Source organism: Megalops cyprinoides, chromosome 4 (assembly GCF_013368585.1).
Source record: "Megalops cyprinoides isolate fMegCyp1 chromosome 4, fMegCyp1.pri, whole genome shotgun sequence".
In the NCBI taxonomy this organism is placed as follows: Eukaryota; Metazoa; Chordata; class Actinopteri; order Elopiformes; family Megalopidae; genus Megalops; species Megalops cyprinoides.
The window spans coordinates 2,957,501-2,982,500 of NC_050586.1; the positions used below are offsets into that span (position 1 = coordinate 2,957,501).

Consider the following 25,000-nt stretch of genomic DNA (forward strand, 5'->3'; position numbering starts at 1 on the left):
GTCATTTATTACCCATACTCCATCCGCGCGGGGGGGTGGGGCGGACGCAACCTGTCCCAGCCTCAGTGCCCCGCCCACGGCCCGGTCAGCGCACACGGCCGGCCTGTCTGCGGGGGAAGAGATGGAGGCCTGGCAGAGCTGGGAGGAGGAAGGGGGAGTGGAGCTGACACGAGCCATTTTCCCTGTGTGAGGATTTCTTTAACCTGGTGTGACCCAGCAAAAACGATCTCCTGTGCTGTATTACCGTACAACACAAGTCATGAAATGCCATTATAGCTCAGCGGCTTGAGCAGCATGTGGTCTGGTCCTCTGTTACACAGTAAGATTGGTACACTGCTAGCTGCAGATAGGCATCTGTGGGTTCATTACCTGATGGGCCTGGGCCAACACCAGCAGGTCAGGGGTGGGTCATCAGTCCCATACAGAGTCATTCTGCCAGAGGGGACAAAGCCCTGAAAATCTCACTTGCCTTTTTTACCTTGGTATCATTCTGTGATGATCCAAGGATTTGTTTAATTTAATTACAAAATGCAAACGAAGTGTTATGTGTGTTCTACCTGAGGCTGGGCTCCATTCACTGCATTACATTATTGTCATTTAGTAGAATTTATCCAGAACTACTTACACAGCCTATCCATTTTATCCTTTTATACAGCTGGATATATTTGTCAAAGCAGTTATGGGTTAAGTACCTTGCCCAAAGGTACAGCAACGGTGCCCCAGCGGGGAATCAAACCAGCAACCTTTCAGTCACAAGCCCTGCTCCTTACCACTGTGCTACACTGCCACCCTCGATTCCTGTTCATTTTGTTGTAGTATTTACAGCTAATGTGATTTAAGTGCCATTTCAGCATAGGTGCAGGTTACCGGTAGGCTGACAGGAAGATATATTTTTGAAACAATCAAACCCATTTAAAGGCATGGGAGCGGAGCTGTGGAGCAGAACCCCCCGGGGTCGGGTGGGCTGTACTGTGCGGGATGCATGTGCCTCACACGGTCTGCGGTCCCGTGCCGCGCGGGTCTCACGCTGGCGTCCCTGTGTCCGCAGGGAGTTTGCGAAGGAGCGAGAACGCGTGGAGAAGAGGCAGGAGTTCCTGAAGCTACGCAGGCAGCAGCAGATCGAGAGGGAGCTCACCGGATACCTGGAGTGGATATGCAAGGCAGGTCAGGCCCACACCTGTCCCACCGCACCTACACGCATGCCAGTACACTGCCCCGGTGCTCCCTGCCCCATTCGCCTGATCCAGGATCAGCCTCAGCAGCCAGTCATCCTATCTGCTTCTGTTTAGAGAGTACTTGTACTGCTGTCAAATTTAAAACACACTGTGCATGTCCAAGCCTGTGAGAACATTTAGTGTATGTAGAATTTTACCATTTTGATGGACTTTTTTAAAATTGTGTTTTCTTAGTTCAAAGACTGGACATTATGTTCAGGGTAGGCGTTGCTCAGGTTCGCCTGCAAGCACGTCCAGTCTGTGATGGCTTTGGCATTGATGCCGTGCTTGGGAATCAATTCCTGAACCTCTATTCAACATCAGGCCAAAACTCATCATGGCCTGGCCTGCCCTCAGCCTCAGACCAAATGTCCTGGGCTTCAAATTGGAAACCATTTACCCAGGGGAAGGAAAATAATAATAATACTTGTTGAAATTGTGCATAGATTTAACAAGAGGCCAGACAGGGGCCTGAGATGGGTTTGCAGAGGAGTCTTGCCTTGCTTGTGAGGGTGTGATTCCCACTCCTCTCTCCTGATTTCAGAGGAGGTGATGCTGGCGGAGGAGGACAGGAATGCGGAGGAGAAATCCCCACTGGATGGAGCATGGTACAAGAGGAAGCAGAACAACTCAGGTAATAAAAAGAAAAGAAAAGCATGGTGTTTCACCGTAATATCCCACAGGAAGGCTCTCAAATCTGAGACCGGACTGCACAATCAATGCTGATTTTAAATTCAGACAAATTATTAACATTTATTCATTGTTTTGCAGTGCCTGATATTAACTGTAATTTTTTTGGTGGCTGTCCTAAATGAGATATTACACCCCTTTGGCTGTCAATGTTCACAGAAGATTAATTAATATTGAAAACATTAGTTGCCTTTTTTCCCCCAATGCCTATCCCAAAGTCATTTGTGACAGGGCTGAGAGATGTCTATTTTATGACAGGCACTGCAATAAGTGGTAATAATGCATTAATAATGGATCAGCTAATGATTAATTAATGAGACCTTCATTTAAACTGCTACTAAACCATGGTATTGGTCAGATGTGCAGCCAGAGCTGTTTTTAAATGCTCTATAAATGGTTAACATCCTTCTCATATGGAGGAAGAATTCCACATGCTGTCTCTGGGACCTGGTCTTTTCGTTGGCATCTATGCTTGAACACTGTGGGTGCGTTTTCAGTGCCTTCACCAGCTACCTGTATACCCGAAGTGGCTGTCAAAACATAATTAATGGTTTAATTAAGCTATCTTTATACCTCTTCCATCAATTTCACTCAGTGGAGCAGAACCCCAGAGCAGCAGAGGCGGATTCTGGGCAGCTGAGTTGAAGCTCAGGCCCAGTTCAGCTCTGTATAAACAAATTCAACAGCCATATTAGAGAAATGTTTTCAGAACATGGGCATAACCTGTGTTATTGGGTCCCAGCTGCTGACAGGTAATTGTGGTTGGTTAATTGGGATGGCCATTCTAGAACACAATATTAAAGAACCATATCCTGTGATGATGAACAGGAAGCAGGAAACAACCAAAAATGTAACAAAACTATACATACACTAAGCATTTACCTTCTCTATCCATTGTTGTTGTCCAGCTCATTTTGCTACGAGGCTGGATTCAGATGTTAAACAGGTACCTAGCGCTGTTTCAGGGGGTGGATTGTCATTTCACTGTCTGTGAGATAAATGGGACAATTCACAAAAATAGTTTGCTATTTATTTAATTAGCTTTCGACAGCAGCCTACTAGCTATCTGAATCTGATTCACCTGGTTAGCAGGTGAAGGTGAAGTGAGGTGAATTAAGGTGACTGTGAGTTAAACTCTTTTCAAAATCACCTGATCCAGAGCAGCGGGCAGTTATGGTTTGTCAGACACAGCTGAGATAAGTTGTAGTACAAGTTCCATAAACTGTAACTGTGGACACACACAACTGTGTCTGGGCCAGTTATCCCACATAAAAAATTATATATTGACAATATTTGTTACACAATATATTTTTTAGCTGAGAAACATATTTCTCAGTATATTGCAACATATTTTATTTCCATATAGGATTGAATGTTAGTGTTCACAGGGCTTTGGAGAGAGTGGCATTTCGGCATTTCTCTCTGCCTGGCGCCCCCCCCCCCCCCCCGTGTGATTGGCAGGCGTGGGTGAGGTGGGCGTGTCAGACAGGACTCCCCCTGTGTGGGGGACGGCCAAGCATTATCACGGCTGTTCGATCTCTGCTGAGCTGCAATTAGCGCTGGTGTGAGAGCCGGGGGGTAATTAGGGGGATTACGGTGGCAGGCTGATTGGATTACAGATGGGCGGAGAGGGTAACAAGCGTAACACCACAGCAGGGGGGTGCACAGGGCATCGTCGCGTCTGTCACTGGCACAGTCTCCATGGCGATACACCCGGCCTGTCAGAACGCATCTTCAGTGAGTCCCACCCTCCAGCGCAGGTCAGGATGTGCCTGCCACAGTTTACTGAACTGTGTGTGTGCGTGTGTGTGTGTATGTGTGTGTGCACCATCACTGAAAGGCAGGATTCAGAGAGTCTCGAGTCAAGTGTCAAATTTTCATGTGTGAGGTGTAACATAAACACCTGCCCTAATGTCTGTGTGTGCAGTGCTGAAAAGGGCAAAGGTCAAAAAGAGCAAGAACGACCTCATCAATGCGGAAGAGGGAGAGGACCACTTCACTGACATCTCCTCTGTAGGTAAGGCTAGCCCCTGACCTTTGACCTCTGACCTTGTTTTCACAGCACAGGGACTTCTGGAAAGCTGTGTTTTTGCCAAAGTTGAACCTGGCATCCATTCTCCTGTACTATGCGCCCATGCTTATTAAAAGATAATATTTTTGATACTTTCCGAAAGCATAGCCTTTTTTGGACAGCTAATTTTTTTTTATTTGATCGAATCACTGTTCTTTTGTCATTTGAATTATCCTTACCATTTGAAGATGTTTTTGAATTTCTCTCAGCTTCAGAATGAGCTGCATGTACATTACCATTGCACGGTGATGGGTATTTGGGTTTCGCGTTAGTCAAGAGAGGTGCTCACTCCAGCTTCAGAGTGGAAGAGAGGAGACTCATTATAGCAGATGACAATACACATTGAAGGCTTTTTTATTCAAGTATCTTTTGCAATTTCTTATCTACGTTGTCGCTTCACGCTGTACCGTCAGTGACAGCGGAACATTGCTGTGTCAGGGGTTTTGCTGCTGACAATCAGATCCACGATGAAGAGCCTTAATTAGTGAGGGTTTTGGGTTTGCTTAAGTTTGAGGAATCCTGGAGGATAGCGAGAGTGTGGGTTGGGGGAGGGTGGATGGGGGGGGTCATGTATGATTAAATGCTCAGTATAAGTATAAGTTTCACACAAATTTAATTTCAGCCTGAAACAGTCAGAGCGGTGATTATTCTGCAGCTCGGAGCCAGTAGCCAGACGCTAATGAGATGAGGATTTCTCACCTCTTTTTCCCCTTGTCCTTGCTCACCTGACATTTCAGATAAATTTGAATTTAAACGGCCCTAGGATTCACTCAGAGCAGGGGCTGCTGGGAAGTGTGGGCAGGGCAATTGGGGAGGCAGGTGTTAACCTGGTCCAGGACCACACCCTGAGGTTACACTGTCAGCTGCTACCTGTGAATTCAGTCACACTTCCTCTGTTCTCTGGTAGTATTAGGATGCTTAGGGATGTCTTTAGGGGCAGTTAATAATAACGTTTAATAAAGGATTAATAACTGCAATGCATATCATTATATCACTGTATATCGTGTATCAAAATATACATACTGTGATGCATCTAATATATTATATAACCATAACTGAATTAGCGAGAGGTAGAGAAACAGCTGTACAAATTCACTGTTGGTTGGTCCATCGGTAACCTTTTGCTTCTGGGTCTTTTTACTAAGATCCCTCTGATCAGCTGCATCCTTATGACACCATTATGGGTTTGGAAGCTGAGCGTTCAGCCAGCCCCCTCTGAGCTGAGCGGTTTGTTTAGGCTCTGTGACATGGCCTGCCCCCCCCCCCGCAGGGTCTCCCTTCGCCCGCGGCAGTGTGAAGAGCAGTAAGAACGACAGCTCCTCCTACTTCCGGCGGAAGGAGAAGAGGCTGCGCTTCTTCATCCGGCGCATGGTGAAGTCGCAGAGCTTCTACTGGACCGTGCTGTGCCTGGTGGGGCTCAACACGCTGTGCGTCGCCATCGTGCACTACGACCAGCCCGACTGGCTCACCTACGCGCTCTGTGAGTCACACACTGTGCTGTGCTGTGCTGTGCTGTGCTGTGTGTGTGCAGTGTGTGCTGTGCAGTGTATGCAGTGCTGAGCTGTGCTGTGTATGCAGTGTGTGCTGTGCAGTGTGTGCTGTGTATGCAGTGTGTGCTGTGCTGTGTGTGCAGTGTGTGCTGTGCAGTGTGTGCTGTGCTGAGCTGTGTTGTGTAGTGTGTGCAGTGTTTGCTGTGCTGTATATGCTGTGCTGTGTATGCAGTGTGTGCAGTGCTGTGTGTGCTGTGTGCACTGTGCTGTGCTGGGAGGGAAATGGCTCTTAGAATGAGCATGCATGCTATAGTGGGTTTTTTATTTTACTTTTTTTTAGAAATGAAGTCTTGCTCAGAGTGCTGCAGTTATTAACCCAGTATATCTTTATACCTTTATGGGTTGGTATTTCATGATCCACACTGGGATATTCAAGTGGAAAGTGCGCTGTTAGATCACGATTTGTTACCCGGAGGATCAGTGCAGTTCCTTTTTTTCTACAGCAGTGACGCACGTCTGCTCGTTTGGGCAGAGTGTTTCTCTGAGAGGTGAGGGGTTCAGCGGCTGAACACTGAGATGGTGCTGAAAGCCCCCTCTGCTCATCCTTAGTGAGGAGCCACAGACCCCTCTTTGTGCTAAGCATGAAATATATTTTTTATCTTACTGTTTGAAAAGCCAGCCGTATTTTCAGATGGAGTCTTCCTGCATCAGTCCATAGAACTCCCTGCAGCAGGTGCTGCGTGAGAGCTGAGTTCTGCAGAACCAGGATACGAAAATAACATACACTAAAAAAGGCCCAAATCACAGGTTTAGAAACGACTGTCAGAGCAGTCGCATGAGAGGTCATTGGGAAGGTATGAATCAGCAGGACTGGGTTCATAGATCACCAGCTGGGGTGGCTCCCAGGTAAAATAAATCTTGCAGAACTATTCTTTGCATGTACAAAACATTCATAAATCTGCTTTGTCACGGCCATGGAGCGTGCCTGATATGACCACACACTGAGGCTATTTTTCAGTCACAATTGACGTTTCCTAGAAAATATGTTATTACTTTAAAGCTACTTAGAGCTTACTGATCAGAGAACAGTTTGGCAATAAATGCCCTGTTATGCTCTGTTGTAGGCACACAGGTCATAGGCTTTGACAGTAGTTGTATCTATTAACACTCCGTAAGGACCCATGCATGAGATCAAATGAGACAATCAGTGATAGAAAATGGTGTTTGTACATTCGGTGATTCCAAAAAATATTGCGGAAATGGGCAAAAAGGCAACAAATCCAAGCTGGCTTTTCTTAAAACTTAGTGGTTTTGATAAAACCCCAGGGCTGCATCAGTGTGAGCGGTGCACTGACCTCTGACCTCTGACCTCTGACCTCTAACGTGTGGGTGTGTGGTGCTTCCTGCTGTGGCAGACTTGGCAGAGTTCGTGTTCCTGGGCCTCTTTCTCACTGAGATGAGTCTGAAGATGTACGGACTGGGCCCCCGAAATTACTTCCACTCGTCCTTCAACTGCTTTGACTTCGGGGTGAGTCACGCGTCCACGCTTTGCCCCTTCTCTGCTTTTCTGTGTGCTTCTGTTTACTGCCATCTCTCTCACAAATGATGGTTAGGCTCGGTGGTTTTGAGTGGAGTGCTTGATTCTGTTTGCCACTGTCAGAAGCTCTTGTGTCAGTAATAACGCGTTGCCCGTTTCCTGAACCAGGTCATCGTGGGAAGCATTTTTGAGGTTGTGTGGGCGGCTGTCAAACCCGGGGCGTCCTTCGGCATCAGCGTACTGAGGGCACTCCGTTTGCTCAGGATATTTAAAGTCACAAAGTAAGTACCCCTCTGCCACACCCACCCCCCCCCCATGTCCTGCTGCCTGCCGGTTTGCAGTGAGCCCCGTGTCATCCCTCCCTAATATCCCCTCTCTTCCTCTCTCACCGGTGCACCCAGGTACTGGAACTCTCTGAGGAACCTGGTGGTGTCTCTGCTCAACTCCATGAAGTCCATCATCAGCCTGCTGTTTCTGCTCTTCCTCTTCATCGTGGTCTTCGCGTTGCTGGGCATGCAGCTCTTCGGAGGACAGTGAGTGCTCAACCCCCCCTGACCACCCCCCCCAACCACCTCGCCAACCACCACTGTCTCTACCCCACACACGCAGTACATTATTGTCATTTGGCAGACGCTCTTATCCAGAGTGATTTTCATAGGTTACAATTTCATCCACTTATAGAGCTGGATATTTACTGAGGCAATTGTGGGTTAAGTACCTTGCCCAAGGAAACAACAGCAGTGCCCCAGTGGGGAATCGAACTTGCAACCTTTCGGTTACAAGCCCTGCTCCTTACCACTATGTCACACTGCTGCCCTTCACAATGCCACAGACACAGTATCGCAGGAGGCATAAAGATATCCTGTGAAGTGACATGCCAATGTTGATGTGAAGTTTCATGTGAGCTGGTGGTGCCAAATAGTGATGAAATGGACGTGGAAACAGTGATGTCCAACAGCAGCAGTTTTCTGTAATAACCGTTATGCACAGGGGGCGCTTCTGGTCTTACCGCTGTGACTGGCATGTCAGTCTGCCGATGAGTGATAGCTTTCAGTTGAGCAGCTCTCAGTTAGAGCTGCGCTGTGCGCTAGCTGTGCTGTGTAATGAACCGCAGAACTGAAACATTCTGTAAATCCAAGCTCCTCGGCCACATTACAGCATTGCAGCCGTGCCAGAAATCCTGGCCAAAAAACCGGGGAAAAAAAACAGCACAGGCGTAGCGTATAGCCGTAGTCTTTTGAGTGTTTAAAAATGAGACTGAGTCCATGTTGCGTAGCGGTGTGGTCTCTTCGGCTTTTTTTGAGCGGTATTTAATCATAAACGACACCAGTTCCTTTGGTCTCTGCTTTAGCTTCGGTCCCCGCTCAACAGAAGCGTGAGAGCAGACAGAGAGATTCCTGCACCTTATCAATTATTGATCCAACTGTGCAACTGATACTGTGTGCTTTACCCACAAGGCAAATGATCTGTCAAAAAAATAACGGGACAGAACCACGAAAGTGAAGCAGGCGAGCTTTCATTACACACTGTAACCACTTGAGTGAGCCATTAAGGCAAATCAGAATCACCTGACAAAACAATCATTGAGAGATTGCAAGACATTTCTATATATATAATATATAGCTGAGTACAGTAGTGAAGCAAATGAGAAATTATGTTAGGATTATATGTTTTTCAGCCGAATAGATTGGGACCCGATTAGCACACTGAATATACAAAGATGAGGCTAAAATATTAATGTTCATACTGTAAATATAATGTATAATGTCTTCATCAGTATGTTTGGCTGTTCTTCCAGCGTTTTCCTCTATCGGTGACTGGCTGTGAATGTTCATGGCTTAAATAGGAGTGCAGTCATATTGTCGTGAAACAGAAGCTGCTTGCAGGCAGCGGCCCGGTTGCCATGACGCTGAGCGATGCTCTCTTCTCTGCATGTGCTCGGCCTGTTCCAGTAAAGGCTCCTCCAGCCAGGCATGGCCAAACGAGCCCTGTGTGAAATCCTCTCGCCGGCGTTTACGAGAAGATTTACGGGAAGAATCAAAGCGCTGAGGACCGCAGGGGCGTTTCGGGAAAGGGGGAAATGGGCAGTGGAAGCACCCCTGAATCCACAGCTGGCGTGTCTGACCAGGCTGCGGGGTGTGACTGAGCCCCAGGCCACCAGGCTGGGCCCGTCAGGAGGGACAGCCACACCCTCCTAGATCCATAGCCAGGGCCACTGCCACCATGTCCGCGCAGCCGTTTGGCAGACGCTCTTATTCAGGGTGACTTACGCAGTAAAGGCGTCTGTAATAAGGTCACAACAGAACAGCTTTACAGATCATTCACTTCAAATCTGTGATGACCTAACTGAAGTGAATGCCTAACTGCTGTGTTTTTTGAGCCTCTATCCCTCTGGTTCAGAGCCCAGTTTTCTAAGCAGCACTACGCCACACTTCCACCTTCCACAGGGGCAGGACTCTTTGTGCAGCTGAGGGGTTGCTGAAGCGCTTCACTGGTACCCTACCTAAGCGTGCAGTGTTCCCAGGAACCCAAAACTTCAGCTCTGTGGTTACCAGACCAGCAGCCCATTGCTGTCTTCACTGCTGCGCTAACGCTTACCGCTGTAGTGTGACCCCCTGCTGAAGCATCCCCGCCCCTCCTACTCATTTCCAGCAACCTTACTCCGAGCTCTCACCGTTCTTCCAATATCAAAATAATGCTACATGACTATTAATAAAAAATTGTATAAGGAGGTTTTCTATTTAAAAGCAGTCTTGCTAGTGTGCCAAGGCACAGTCACTCTTAGAGATGCTTTTTCCCAAACAAACGTTTCTCTCTTTGAAAACAAGGCCACGGGAGGAGGTGGGATTTGTTTGCATGTGTGCGCATGATTGGTTGTGGCTGAAGTGTTTTATACCCTTGCACTGTTCTTGACATTTTTCACACCCCTTGCACTGTGGAAGGCCGTTTTAATTTCTGATGTAATATATACCTTTCGCGTGGGCAATCTGGGTGAAATTGGTTGGAACCGGGATATCGGAACAAACAAATCATTTTCTCGTTGCTTTACCTGACATTAATTAGGCATGTTGACTTATTGCATGTGATTACCTGCAGGGGAACTCCGATATTGGCCAATCAGCAGACACAGAGCCCCATCTGTAGTGCAGAAATGCGTGTGTTCCATGTGAACCTCACTGGGAGCATATAGATCCTAAAGGCGTCTTTTTGTGCGCACATTTAATTAGGTCCCTATAGATGTCTTTGGAGCGCAACACAAAAAAAATGTCAAGATTATTGAAATTAATCTCAGGGTTGGTGGAAGATGTGTGTTTACTCAGATAATGGTTTGTGTTTCCACAGAGGTATAGACCTCCCCACAGCTGTTTGTCTTCTGTGTGGGGGAAAAAAACTGATATCCTGTGTCACAGTGTCCCTGTGTGTGTGTGTGTGTGTGTGTGTGTATGTGAATGCATGCATTTGCGTGTGTGTGTGTGTGTGTGTGTTAATGCTGCCATGGAGATGTGTGATTACCTCCCTTACCATGCTTTTCAATGCAGACTGTATTGTCATTGTGAATTGCTTTGTCAAGTGGTGTGTTGCCATTTTAAACGGTCGGCTGGATCTGATACAGTCTGCTGGATATTAGGTATTCTTTCCTCTCTTTCCTGGCTCATGATAGTTGCCCAAAACCACAGATATTGATCTCAGCTTTGCAGAGGCAGAATGAACAATAATGTGGTATTTTAGCCAGGGCAGACGGCGTGTGGAGCACAAACTATGTGATGCAAACTCAGATCCATCAAGTGCAATCCTTTATATCATCAGTAGATCTACACTGATTCAACGGAACAGTCTTCACACATTGGACATGCTGCTGATAGTGACAGATACGCAGTGAGGAATCGCCAGCACTGGTGCTGATTATTGTAATGATTATTAGGCCTCATTACGAATGGAGATGATAGAGAACCGCTGTTGATTGCTTGGAGAGACACACCAGGGAAGGAGGTTACAAGCATATCGACTGATAAACGGCTGCTAAAGTGTTTTCCATGCTGAAGTCATTCATGCATGCAGTAGTTTATTGGGATTTATGGTGGAACCAGGGACTGTTGGAGTCCTAGACTAGATCTGCCTCAGTGCTATATACAGTCTAAACCGTATTCAGAGATACGCCTAGCTGGGCTTAATGGCATGCTCTCATCCTTAATTTCCTTATGTTCCAAAGTAACATATAGATGGTTTGTACATATCTTCTAATGCGATGCTATTTACTATGTGGATGGTGTGGATTGTAGTCAAATTCGTATCACTTACTGAAATGCTAAAATAAAACCCCCTTCTCAGTTGCAGTTTCGGTTTGTTATCTGAGAACTTTTCCTCTGACCGCAAATCACAGGTTTGTTTCGAAAGTATTATAGCTACTGGTCAATATCTGGAATGTAAAACACACATTCAGTCAAAATGACTGTCTGTCTTTCTCTTTTCTCTCTCTAAGGTTTAATTTTGAGGATGAGACTCCAACGACAAACTTCGACACATTCCCAGCTGCCATTCTCACAGTTTTCCAGGTGAACAGATGCTGTTGGATCATTTTGCTTATCATTGTGCAGGATTTGGCAAAAACAAAGGCAGGATCAGATCCCAGCAAAACCCCAAAGCCACGGTTTAATTGATGGTGATGGTATAACCATGTGTGCCTGTCCCTTGCATTAAATTCTGTCTACATGGTGTCACCACCCCCAGATTCTGACAGGTGAAGACTGGAATGCGGTGATGTACCATGGGATTGAGTCTCAGGGCGGAGTCCAGCGGGGAATGTTCTCATCCATCTACTTCATCGTCCTCACCCTGTTTGGAAATTGTATCCTCTCTGCTGTGGCAACTCGTAGCGGTCACACCATCGACCCCTCCAGCGCCCGGTTTCACCGCGTGGATCTGCACAACACGCAAAGGCCCTGCAAGTCTTGAGCCGTTCTGTGAGAAAAATAAACCTCCAGACTAGATGACCTTTGACCTGGCTTTTGCCCGGCATGTCCAACTTAACGCCTTCCCAGGGGATTGTTTTCCACATATTTATTGGCTTTCTCTCAGGAAACTTTTACTGCCCTGTTTGTAATTGATCAATTGATTCCTTTTGAGCCTTAATTACATTTACGTGTTAAATGGTAATTGTGAGGTAAGTCACCAATAGTTGTACAGAGATCAGCCTGGCCCTTTACTATATATACTATTTGACCATAAACATCTGGAAAGGTTTACAAATAGCCAATAGGACATGGCACAGCTGTGACAGAATAGTTGAATTACATTACACTACTGTTATTTAGCAGAAGCTCCCATCCAGAGCTACTTACATAGGTTACAGTTTTTACTTGTTATCCAGTTATACAGATGGATAGTTTACTGAGGCAATTGTGGGTACTTTGTCAAAGGCTACAAAAACAGTGCCCCAGTGGGGAAATGAACCAGCAGCCTTTCAGTTACAAGCCCTGCTCCTTACCACTTTGCTACACTGCCAGTTTGTGATGTTATTAGAAGTTATTAGTAATGTTATTAGAAACAGGCTGACTGGCTGACTTTCCTTAGCCTGCACTTGATCAGACACCCTGCTCAATGTCTTCTTGGCCATTGCTGTTGACAACCTGGCAAATGCACAGGAGCTCACAAAGGTAGGGCCTTGCATCCCCGGCTTCCTGCTTTCCTGTGGTGAACCAAACCGATCGTCAACTTCAGAGCCTGTGGGATGAACAGATGTTACAATCGACGCACCCTGTCCACAAGCCTCTGACTCTCCTCAGATATCTCCCCGCTAGCATCAGACCAACGAGGGCCTGTCCAAATGTTTGCCTTTTGCCAAAACAGACCATGAACATTCTTACTTCCAGGCAGTGTCCGTTTGTATTGAACTCCATTGCAATTCTGTATAATATTGTTTATATTGGCAATTCCCTGATTAAGTGTTGACTCCTGTAGTCAGCGCCCCCCAGGGGAGCATCCGAAAGGAATTACAGCTATTACAGCCCCACCCGAGGCTCTAAATCTCACAGCCCCTCAGAGAATTCACCGCACTATTTATATATATATATATATATATATATATATATATATATATATATATATAAATCCCTTGATTCGCAAGCCCGTGACATTGATCACCATGACGTTCCCTTTTTACGACTGGCTCCGCTTCTTTCCCTCTTTCCCTCTTTCCCATTGGTCGCCCCCCCCCCCCCCTTTTCCCCCATTGGACAGGATGAAGAGGAGCAGGAGGAAGCGATCAATAAAAAGCTTGCCCTCCAGAAAGCCAAGGAGGTGAAGGAGGTCAGCCCCATGTCTGCGGCTAACATTTCCATCGCAGCGTAAGTCCAGAGACACCCGCCCCCTGTCCCCCCCACCCCCTCCCCTGTCCCGCAGAAACCAGCCCAACTTAAACTCTTCCTCCTACCAGAAATGATCACACAGATCTTTTTTTCGTTCTGTGTTTGTGCCCTGCCCTGTCCTGTCCTGTGAGATGTACTCTGTGTGTGTCTCTTTATGGTTGCTGTATTATTTCTGTGTTCTTTGTTTTGATCGGTGTTCATTTCTGTTCCTCCTTTCTGTGTTGCCTGTTAAGGTGAGTATTTATCCACTTGTTGGTGCTGCACATCTGGTGTGTTTTAGAAGAAACCCCCCCCCCCCCCTCCCCTTTTTTCAACCTCCTCTAAACCCCCCCACACCACCCCACCCTGCATGGGCTGTGCCCCAGAACTTGGTGCTTGAAGAGGCCCAACAAGAAGGCGGGTGCTTTCTGGTGCTTTCTGTGTGAACCACCAGAGTGTGAGGTCAGTCTGTACTGGAATTCAGGGATGTGACATCACAGCTGCATGTCAAACCAAAGACGTGTGTCTGGCATCAGTTGTGGCTGTTTGACACATCAGTGAACTGACGTTAAAAAGCGAAAATAATACGTTAGCGCACACGCAAGCTGGGTGCTTTCAGGGGAGTGATCCTCTCCTGCTCTAATGCTGAACTCCGTGCACATCCTCTGTGGTGGCTGTGAAAAAGACATCTGCTCGAGCAGCTGTGATTGGCTGGGGATGGATCACACGCCGTCAATGTGAACAGCTGTTATTGGCTGATGAAGGATAGCTTACAGTAGATTTGAGCAGCTGTGACTGGCTGACGATGTGTCATAAGGTTGGTAAGTATTGAAGGTGCCCAGAGGTACAGTAGGCGGCATAATTTTACCATTTAACCAGTACGGCACCTTACCTTCGTTGCTGTTTCTCCTTCATTACACTCTAGTAATATGTATTTAATTTGCTTTTATGTGCAGTTGAATTAGCTGAAATAGTGCATTGAATCTTTTGATACAGCTGATGTGAATTGGGCAGGCTGTCTCTGTGTGTCGAAGATGATTTGATTTACAGTCATTGATGCCTGCTTGGTCTGCGGCCCTAATGATTAGTCAGAGTGATGGTTTGGCAGGGTAGCCCTCTCTCTCTCTGCCTCTGCACCTCAGAGAGTGAGAGCTGGATCCCCCCGAGCTGTGAGCCGGCAGCTGAAATTGGGGCGTCCTGCCTGGGTCTGATCAGCCTCTCAGCCTGGGAGCTGCAGTCAGCAGGCATTAAGCCACACAAGTCACTAAAATGTGTTCTTTTTTTCAAAGCACTATTTCATTTATTGTTGTCACTAGTATTATTACTGTCCTCTTTTATTCTTTCTTTTTCTTAAAAAAATGCTACTTTGAATAAATATGGAGATTTACAAAGGTTTTCTTTTCTACTCGAAGAGTTCAACAGAAATAAGCAAACAATGTTAAATGACATTGTACGATTTGACCAACGAAATTAGAGGTGATTCTTGCATCTCCACACAGTCTTGGATCTGCCAGTAAACTGGTCCTGCTTGTTGGAGTAAGAAAGCCTTTGAAAGCCCCATTCCCTCTTTCTTTGCGTATGTTTAAAAATAAATTAATGTTTCAAATGTCGAGTTCCGTTGCCGGTTTACTTGGTTTGTGCGTTTATTTTACTGTGTTGATGTTGGCTTCAGATATTTTGAGTTTGTGACACCGATGAGAGGCCCTCAGAGCGAGCCCACGGCGGTGGGCGAGCCGGGAGGGCGGGGCAGACAGACGGACAGACGGACAGATAGGCATCGTCCGTCCTTCTGACTCTGATCTCTTCCCAATGTCTTCTTCTTTTTTTGTCTTGTCTTTTTTTTTTTTGCATGTGCAGTTTTGTAAAGCAAAATCGAGATGCTCTGTCTCGCAGCTCGTCCGTCTACAGCGAGAATTCACCGTGAGTTTTTGCCCTCCTTTACGATACTCCCGCCCCCACCCCCCCTCTTCCCGCCCCCCCCCCTCCCCACCTTTCAGCCTGTCAGTCTTCCTAATGACTTGTCATTCTCCACACCATTGTGACATCAGCGCCAGCCATGACCTCAGGTCACCTGAGCTGTAATCTCTCTTCATCTGAGCCGTGAATTCGGCCCATCTCTTTCCTGTGTGTACATTATCACCACACATCAATCATGTGAGTGCCGCCTTTGCTCTTGTTATTGATTCCTTATGTGTGTGCTCAGGATAGTGGTGATGCATCCTCCACTGGCCCTTGCTCTGCTCTGAAGAGAAAGATTTTCTTCCCTCCCCTGATCTCTTTTATCCTGCTGTGTATCAGATTGTTTCTGGAAGTCTCTAGTCTTTTAAGCGGTTAGTGTAATCAGGATTGAAAGCTTATAAGTCTTTTCCTGAAAGCCCAGGCAAGCCCATTATTCGAGGACTGAATGGAGGTAGATTCTGTCACAGACTCTCGGTGAGTTAGTGATTCCCTCTGCTGAGTCGGTCGGTGGCCGGCGTTCGTCATTAGAAAGGAAGTAGCCACTCAACATCCTGTCAGGGGTCTACAGAGTGGCTGGGAGGGGAGCGCTGAATCGTGTTGTTGGCGTTAAATTAGTCAGGAGAGCTCGGGTTCAGCTGAAGAGCCACGTCACCGGCACTCCACTCAATCAGACAAAAAAAACCCCGTCCCCTTTCTGCGTGTGGCTTCCGTGTCCCTCGCGAGTGGAGTGAATGCATGTGCCTCCCTGTGTGGTTCTGCCCGTGTTAGGTCTCTATTACAGCATTAAAAGCCCTCTCTGCAGGCCTCCCAAGCGGAGTGCCGTTTGTCTGGAGTGAATCTACATGCAGCGGTATACAGTATCGTTCAGCAGAGAGCCGCAGAAAGTGCTGGAAGGCTCTGCTGTAACAGGAGAGTCCTGGTCCACCTGCTTGTTCAGCTTCACTCACTGCCACTTAAAACAGCTTTTTTTGGGGGCGTCTCCGTCGTTTGGACGGAGTGATTTTCCTGAGGTTTGAGGCACGTACTGCGTTTGAAATGCAGGATCACTTGTGGATTTTAAAATTCCTGCAAACCTAAGCCTGAGATGAAAACCTCTATCTTTTTTTTTCCTGAAAGCCTAAAGCACGTTTGCCGCAGTGTTGTCCTTGACGTTGGCAACAGTGCGTTTTGAGTAAGATTCTGTTTGTAGCCAGACTGAGTGCAGGGTGAAGCAGGTTACCTGCTACATGTAGAAATGCGACCTTTGACCTGCATCCAGGAGTCCTTTGGAGGAAGGAGAGAGCAGCTCAGCAGTGTCAGTCAGCCAGTGCTGCTCACACCCAATCCTTCCACACACCCACGTCACTGCCCCTCTCTCTGTCCTCTCATGGTGCTTCTCGTGAACATCGCCACCTGATCCCCATCACCTCCTTTTCAAGAAATCTTTTCATGTGAGGGATCTTCTGAGAGACTGAGGCATACTTTTGTTTCTCTTTCTTTCTTACTTCCTTTCCTTTTCTACCTTCTTTTACCTCTCCCTCTTCCCCCCTCTCATCCTCTTAAGAAGTTATCAGAGACAGCAAGCTTGATTCTGTGCTGGGATAATTTATCAATTATGTCTTCCCTCCTCATAACGAAGCTCTCCGAACTACACACCAGAGTGCACTCCTGTTGTATGACCAATCAAATGACAAGTCCAATGTACGGATGTATGTGGCAAGAATATTTATTTAACGTCTCAGATTTTGAACATTTTACAATAATTCATGTTATGAGAGAGTGTTGAGGGTGCAATACGACATGCTCAACTCCCAATATTAATATACTGTAAACCTCTATTATGGTTTATGATTCCTCGTGAGAACACAGCACATTGCGAACATGTGAATGAATCAGGGAATAAGTCAGGGAAATGTGGGGGCATTTTGAAGTCAGACCCATTGACTCAAACCAAGGAAATAAGAGCACAGAATACAGGGCTGCTGTCTGACCTTTGACCTGCGCGTGGTTTCGGTGATGGGGGCGTGGCCTGCTGCTTGACGGACATTGCTTCCTGCAAAGTGCATTTTGACCGGGGTGATTTTCTTAATGCCCAATGGATGTTTTACCTTGGGGGTAGATTACTGTCTAATGCTTGCGGTGCAATACCAACATCTGGGTACGTCTCCACTGTCCAAATTTATATTTATTTACAATTATTATTTATATAATTTTGTTTGTTCTCAAGTAATTTCCTTAATTTAGCATCTTTTTGTTCTGTTGCTGGGTATGTTATCTCTGTGTGTTCTCTGTCTTTTTCTTTACTGTGTCTGTTCACCCTGTTTCTCTGTTAACCCTTTCAAAAACATGACTGTCTCTCACCTGTTTGTCTTTATTGTCCTTTGTGATCCTCGTGTGTGTTTTTAGGAGTTATGTCTACTCTCCTGCCCGTCACATCTTAAGGTACAGGTATCACACAGGCTGCATTGGTGATCACTGTGTATTTATAACATTATCATACATACAAGTCATGTGTACATACATACATACACACATACATACATATATGTACACATTACTCTGATAATTGTTGTCATTGTATTTGATTTCTTGGAGCAGGGTGAGCGTAAAGGGTTGTCTTTAATTAGTGTTTGGCCCTAATTCTTTCTCAAAAAAAGAGAGAGAACCAGACTCCCCGAACCCCAGTGTGTGGTTTCCTTGCAGTCTCTAGCTGGGTCTCACAGAACCAGAACAGTCCTCGGCTTTGTTCTGTCTCCTGGTGTTTGTGTGTATCAGCAGGGTGAGTTGTGACAGACTTAAGCCTTGGAACAGGTATCTGTGAGCTCCGTCAGCCCAAGATGGTCCTTCACAGAGTCTGGCATCAGGTTCTTAGGTTACTGCTTGCTGATTGGTTGATGATCTGTTGCTGTCAGCAACTGTCTATTCTTTGTTTGTTGTTGGCTAACAGCTGAAATGTCGTACATGCGGTATATGTTGCAGGATTATTCCATTGGCTATGATCTCTTTGTTAACATCTTAATTTATGATAAAATTTGTTTTTGGATAATTTTATTCAGGTTTTAAAAATTTGGCCCAAAGAGATGAGAGAGGGCACTACAAATTCACTGCTCATGTTTTAGAAAAAATGCTCCTGAAATTTTGGGTAAATGGTCCTAATGCATTAGATAGGACAGTGTCTACCTGGTGCAGATACTGTCCTAGCTGACACATTATCACCATTTGCTCTAAAATTTGAACATTTTTAAAAATTTGGTGCTTTTTTGGTCCAGTAGCCTGTAACACCCCTGCCTCTGGTTTTCTAGTTTTCGTTTCAGAGATTATTCATTTTGGTGATGTAGTCAATGTAGTCAAGTCAGGAAAGGAGTTTTAGTCTTGCCACGACCTTTGACCTTTTGGTCAAACTGGTATGGACTGACACAGCTGCCTGTCCTTGAAGAGGGAACCTCTTGAATGAATGAATCGGTTGACAGACCGTCTCCTGGGCCTGCTCTCTCTCCCTGCCTGTCTGTTGTCTGCCGGCAGTGTTCCGTAGCTGTCCAACCATGACTGCACCCTGGGAAATGGGCTGGCTGACAGAGGTGTGCAGAGAGTTTGCTGATGAGGAGAGCCGTGTGGGTTTCGCCAGCTCGGAGAGTCACGGGCGCCGGACTGAGGCAGCTCTCTGAAGATCAGCCTCACTCAGTGCTGATCTCCGTGAGAACAGCCACACTGATCCCAGGACAGTGATCCTGAGGGACACCAGAATTTAAAAAAAAATGCCATAATGTCATGTTGGGCAGTATTTATAATGTTGGGCAATATTTATGAAATGCAGTATTGCCATAGCCCAAAAAACACACACAGAAAGCCTCAGTGAAAAAAAGACACATTTCTGAGGTCTTGCTTTTCTCAGTTTAATTAGACAAGGTGTGAATCTATGGCCAGCTAACGTAAAGCCTTGAGCACAAGTGACCACAGTTACTTCAGCACAGGCAAAAAGAATGAGGCTCTCATTGAGAAGCCATGTTTCTGCTGTGCTGCACTCTGATTGGATGACCCTCCTCCCCACCTCTGGGGGTGTTGGAACTGCAGTCACATCCTGAAAGGTCAACCTGATGTCACTTCCCCTGAAATCCAAGTCCTTACGAAGCCCGTGATGGGTGAAGCTCAGCTGTGCTGTTGGCCACTGGCTTGTGTGAGCCAATCGAAGGACTTTGCTCGCCACAGGGGAAACATATTGATTGGTTCAAGTCAATGAGCCACTAATGACACGTGACAGCCACTTGCATTTTGAGGTTAGCCAAGTCTCAAACTTGTGATGCTGTATGTCCGTCTATAACCCACTGTTTCCCAAATTTACTGTGGTCCCCTGGTAGGGGGGGGATCTAGTGGTGTGACCACTCCCAAAGAAGGACACCGCTTTCGACCCGGTAGACCCCTGCTCTAAACACCGCCCTCATGGCCCTCATGAAAGTTTGCCGCGTCTCAGAGAACCATGGTCAAAGCTTCGCTGCCTGTGAGCGTGTGTGTGTGTGTGTGCCAGAACCAGGGACCGCATGGTCGACAGAGCCGGTCAGCATGACCTCACCGCAGGGTGGGACAAGCGGGGGTGCATGGGGTCTCTGCCGGTGTGCATCGGGGGGTGCACGTGGGGGGTCACTCAGGGGGTACAGCGAGCATGACGTGACCAAACAGGCTGAAGGTTTACCATGGTGAACTTTTGTATGGGCGCATCCATAAAGACCCTCTTTTCAAAGAGCTGATGCATAGCCAAACCCTTATGGTTCCCTGTAGGATCCTTATACTGCTTTTTCATGCATTCTGCACTGCAGGTTTGATGTTTGATGTAAGACATACAAAGAACTCTGTTGATTCATCCACAAGAATAATCCTGAACTTATACAACTTAATTGTTTTAACTAAGTATGCATGACAATGAGTATAATAATAAGTAATGGTATGATCCCATAAAAACAGACTTTCTCCTCACATTTAAATGAATGACAAACAGCGGTGAGCTGGTTGTAAAAGGTGGTCTTGATATGGATGAAGGTGTTGTATTTTACTACAGTTCATCTGCCAAAATGTATCAAACATACAAAAAATACATATACATATACTGTATACATACATACAAAGAGCAAAATCGTACTGTGTTCCTGAGCTTACCTGATCTGCACACCTCCCTCTTCCATGACCCCTCCCCTCTCCCATGGACCCTCCCCCCTGCTATGGCCCCTCCCCTCTCCCATGGACCCTCCCCCATCCCATGGCCCCTCTCCTTGTAATATTCTCCACCTCATGTGGTCCCCGCCATCTCCTCCCCCCTCCCATGGCCCCTCCCCTCCTCCCATGACCCCGCCCCTCCTCCCATGGCCCCTCCCCCTGCCCCCTCCCCATCCAGTAAGGAGCAGCAGAAGTCCATGAAGATGATGTCGGTGTGGGAGCAGCGCACGTCTCAGCTGCGCAGGCACAACCTGCTGGCGAGCAGCGAGGCGCTGTACAGCGAGCTGGACCCCGAGGACCGGCTGCACCTGTCCTCCGCCCTGCGCATCCGGCCCAACATGAAGACCCACCTGGACCGGCCCCTGGTGGTGGAGCCGTGTGACGGGTCCTCCGAGGAGCGCGGGGACCGGCCCCGGCCCGCCGACGGGGAGGGGGGCACCCCGGAGGAGGGGGACGCGCCAGGGGAGCCCCCGCCCCCCTCGCACCCGCGCAAGCACCACCGGCACCGCGAGAGGCCCGCGGAGGAGGGGAACGAGAACGGCGAGACGGGCGGCGGCAGGGAGGGCCGACACCACGTCCACCACAGCCGCAGCAAAGAGCACGACGGCTCACGGGGCAAGGCAGAGAGGAGCCGCAGCCGGGACGGGGGCCGCAGGCACCACCACCAGAGCTCCGTGGACGAGGGCGGGGGAGGGGGTGGGGGCGGGGGCGAGAAGGAGCACCACGGCCACCGGCACCACAGCCACCGTCAGCCCAAAGAGGGCAACGGCGTGGTCAACAACGGGGCCAAGGGTGAGCGGCGGTCCCGGCACAAAGACGGCTCCCGCTCGGCCAACCGGGAGGGCGAGAGGGGCCCGGGGGGTGCCAAGGGGGAGAACGGGGGTAATGGCGAGCGGAGGCGGCACCGGCCCCGCGGAGGCAAGGCCCAGTCCGGCCCGGACGAGGAGCGCAGGGAGAACGGGGAGAAGGAGGAGGGCAAGGGACACGTGCACCACAGGTGAGAGCAGGGCCTCTCTCACGGAGTCTCTCACGCTCTCTCACTCCTCTTTCTCACAGTCTCTCTCTCTCTCTCTTCTCTGACATGCGGTCCCAGGTGAGAGCAGGGCCTCTCTCACGGAGTCTCTCACGCTCTCTCACTCCTCTTTCTCACAGTCTCTCTCTCTCTCTCTTCTCTGACTGTCTCTTTTTCCGTCTCTCTTTCCCCCTCTCTCTCTGTCTCTCCCTGTCAATTCAGTGTTATTAAAGGCAAGTCAGTTCAGTTCAATTCAGTTCAGTTCTTTACTGTTCTATTCTTTTCTACTCAGTAAATTGTACAGGCATGACAAATATACATCCACGCTGTCAAGGCAAGAAAAAATTTACAGGCATCATAAAATTATTAACTCTGAAATGGTAAAAAATTTTTAAGTGTAGGAGAGTACTGCATACCTCACTTTCAAATGGACTCTTCTTCATGATTATCCCTTAAAACAGAAGGCACTTCTGCCTCCTACTCTCTCTCTCTCTCTCTCTGTCTCTGTCTCTCTCTCTCTCTCTCTCTGTCTCTGTCTCTCTCTCTCTCTCTCTGTCTCTCTCGTTCACTTCTCAAGGTCATGCAAGTTTCACTTGATATGGTTTATACACACTGCCTGAGATCAAAAGCAGTGAGAGAACCTCTGCAGACAGGAGGTGATGTGTGCGGTTATCCTGGTCCTTAGGGATTACTCAGGAAGCTGTGTGGGAATTGGGGGGGGGAGTCAGGAGTGTGAGGGTCTGTGTTCACCAGGTGTCATTTCCCTGACAGGGACAGACAGACAGAGGGGGAGGGAGACCCCCAGGCGGACACACCCCAGCAGGCCGTCACGGGCCAGAGGTGGTCCAGGGAGAAGCCGGAGGACTCAGACAACCAGAAGAACGTGAAGCGGACCGGCCAGATGGCCGTGAACACCAACACGGTCCACATACCCGTCACCATCACTGCCCCACCCGAGGACACCACCGTCATTCCCAGTCAGTACCTGTGCGGTCAGGGAGTGGGTGGTACGATTGTGTTCGACAGGAGATCATTTTAATTGGTTCATATGGGTCAGTGATTGACAGCATGTAGTGGCTTCAACCATCATTAGTGTTTATGAGGATCCATTTGCCTATCATTCACATTTACCCCTAATAAGTGTCAGTTTTGAGACTGACCTACTCCCAAAAAATAAAAGAAATAACAGATTTTATGGGGGTAGTCAGTAAGTGGCTTGCTAGGAAAAATTAACAATATATAATTTACTGGGAAAAGTGTCCTATTATGATGCCATCATGGAATTAGTTTCTCGAAGACAAAGGTCAAAGGTTGTGACTAACGCAGGTGGCTCTGTGTGCTGCAGTGAACAACATTGACTGCGAGAACATGCCCATGAACGAGGAGAAGAAGAACCTGGAGGACCTGAGCAGGAGTGGCCCCAGACAAATACTGCCCTACAGCTCCATGTTTGTGTTCAGCCAAAGCAATCCGTGAGTCCAGGGAGTCGAGGGGGCCGGGGGAGGTCTTAAACCCCTCCTCTGGGTGGGGCTTCAGCAAAGCCATGACATGTCGTGCTCTCATTGGAGACAATAGGATCAGCTATCAGGAGTTGAGAGTTTAAAAGAGCCATCTTCCTCAATTCTGCTGGTTGAGTGGTTCGGAGAGCTGATGTGCTGAAGGCCTGTGCGTTCGACTATCTTTATGCGCAGCCAGCGTCATGGAAACACAGCCGCATACCGAAGGTCACAGCGGACGGGCATTCGTCAGAATATGGCAAAAATGTGTCAGCCTTTTCATCTTTGAGCAAAGAACCTCTTCCAAAGAAAAAAAAAACATTAAAAGTGCAATTAAGAGTTACATTTCTTTAGCAGCTGTGAGTTGAGATATCCATAAAATCCACACTGGCTCCTGTGTGTCAGGGTCTTATTTTCTTTCTCAGGGCCGTAAACCTCTAGCTAAACCCTCAGATCAATGAGCAGCAAGCAAGCGGCAGCAAGATACAGCCTCTTTAAAACTGCATGGACTGAGATTTGCCTTCCAGTGGCTCCGTCTCTGCAAACAGTGTCGGTGTGTGAGAATGGCAGGAGAATTGCTTGTGTATGGAGCTCACCGCTCTGTCCACAGTCTCTCCAGCTCCTGCATGTATTTCACTGAATTTATTTTAAAGCTTCGGGATCTGAGAGAGGAGTGTGCTGCAGAGCCCGGGGTTGATGTGGTTGACACAGCAGATAAAGGTGTAAGGTATCAAAGGTGTGCTACCTGTCTGGTGCCACTCAGATGCCAGTGAGATAGGTGCTTACTGAGGTATCAAAGGTGTGCTACCTGTCTGGTGCCACTCAGATAGGTCTTTACTGAAGTATCGACCCTGTGTTACCTGTCTAGTGCCAGTCAGATAGGTGTTACTAAGGTATCAAAGGTGTGTTACATGTCTATGGCCACTCAAGTAGGTGTTCACTGAGGAAACAGAGGTGTGTTACCTGTGTGGTGGCAGTACGATAGGTGTTCACTGAGGTATCAGAGGTGTGTTACCTGTGTGGTGGCAGGCAGATAGGTGTTTGCTGAGGTATCAGAGGTGTGTTACCTGTGTGGTGGCAATCAGATAGGTGTTGACTGCATGGTGAGGCAGCCTCCTAGGGCTCAGCCATGCAGCAGAAGAGGCTGTGTTCCCTATGGGGGGTTGGGAGAGCCCGGTGTCTCAGATGTGCTCTTGTGATTGGTCAGGGTGCGGCGACTGTGTCACTACATGGTGAACCTGCGCTACTTCGAGATGTGCATCCTGGTGGTCATTGCCATGAGCAGCATCGCCCTGGCCGCTGAAGACCCCGTCCAGGCCAGTGCCCCGCGGAACAACGTAAGTCACGTCCTATACCTGACCCCACCCTGACCCAGACCCTGCCCCTAGCCCTACTCTAACCCCACCCCTGGCCTGACCACCACCCCTGCCCCTGCCCCTAACCCAAAAACATCAGTACCATTTTCTTTTCTCAGAGAAAATAATGGGAAGTTAAATTATAATTATTCTCTCCTTTTTCTCAGGTCCTCAAGTACTTAGATTATGTGTTTACGGGCGTGTTCACATTTGAGATGGTCATCAAGGTGAGTCTGTGTGCATTCATATCAGGCATAACATTATCTCAAATTACTGCCAAACTCAACACCATCTGAAAAAGGAAGCCCGTCACATCTGCTTAAACTGCTCATATGCCCAGACCACATTAGTCTAATATTAGCCTGATTTTCTCTGAGTTAATTTGTATAAGTCCCTCCAGGCATCCACAAGTGTATGACCTTTTTTGTGTGAAAGTTACTAGTAAGGAAAGCATATTTAATACAGTCAGACTATTAATTATATTTTTCACAGCTAAATGCATATTTCTTAATTCCAAATTCTCATGATCATTACTTTCTTGCAAGGCTACTCATAATTTCAGCCAAAAAAAGAAGAATAAAAAAGGTGTCTTCATGCGTTCTCATTGCCAGCTCAATTTTAGGCCACTCAGTAAATTGTAATTCAGCG

General features: G+C 47.6%; 1 protein-coding gene across 1 annotated transcript in view; it reads left to right on the forward strand.

The window, feature by feature from the left end:
- cacna1ba (calcium channel, voltage-dependent, N type, alpha 1B subunit, a) overlaps positions 1-25,000 on the forward strand; it is a 167,876-nt gene that overhangs the window by 92,321 nt on the left and 50,555 nt on the right. The window contains exons 8-23 of the mRNA XM_036526129.1: positions 1,049-1,164; positions 1,759-1,848; positions 3,832-3,921; positions 5,246-5,455; positions 6,881-6,993; positions 7,171-7,283; positions 7,404-7,535; positions 11,483-11,555; positions 11,731-11,848; positions 12,589-12,656; positions 13,240-13,346; positions 20,668-21,486; positions 22,273-22,478; positions 22,847-22,973; positions 24,205-24,334; positions 24,520-24,579. Coding sequence (XP_036382022.1) covers positions 1,049-1,164; positions 1,759-1,848; positions 3,832-3,921; positions 5,246-5,455; positions 6,881-6,993; positions 7,171-7,283; positions 7,404-7,535; positions 11,483-11,555; positions 11,731-11,848; positions 12,589-12,656; positions 13,240-13,346; positions 20,668-21,486; positions 22,273-22,478; positions 22,847-22,973; positions 24,205-24,334; positions 24,520-24,579 — 2,572 coding nt within the window. The remainder of the gene's footprint in view (positions 1-1,048; positions 1,165-1,758; positions 1,849-3,831; positions 3,922-5,245; positions 5,456-6,880; positions 6,994-7,170; positions 7,284-7,403; positions 7,536-11,482; positions 11,556-11,730; positions 11,849-12,588; positions 12,657-13,239; positions 13,347-20,667; positions 21,487-22,272; positions 22,479-22,846; positions 22,974-24,204; positions 24,335-24,519; positions 24,580-25,000) is intronic.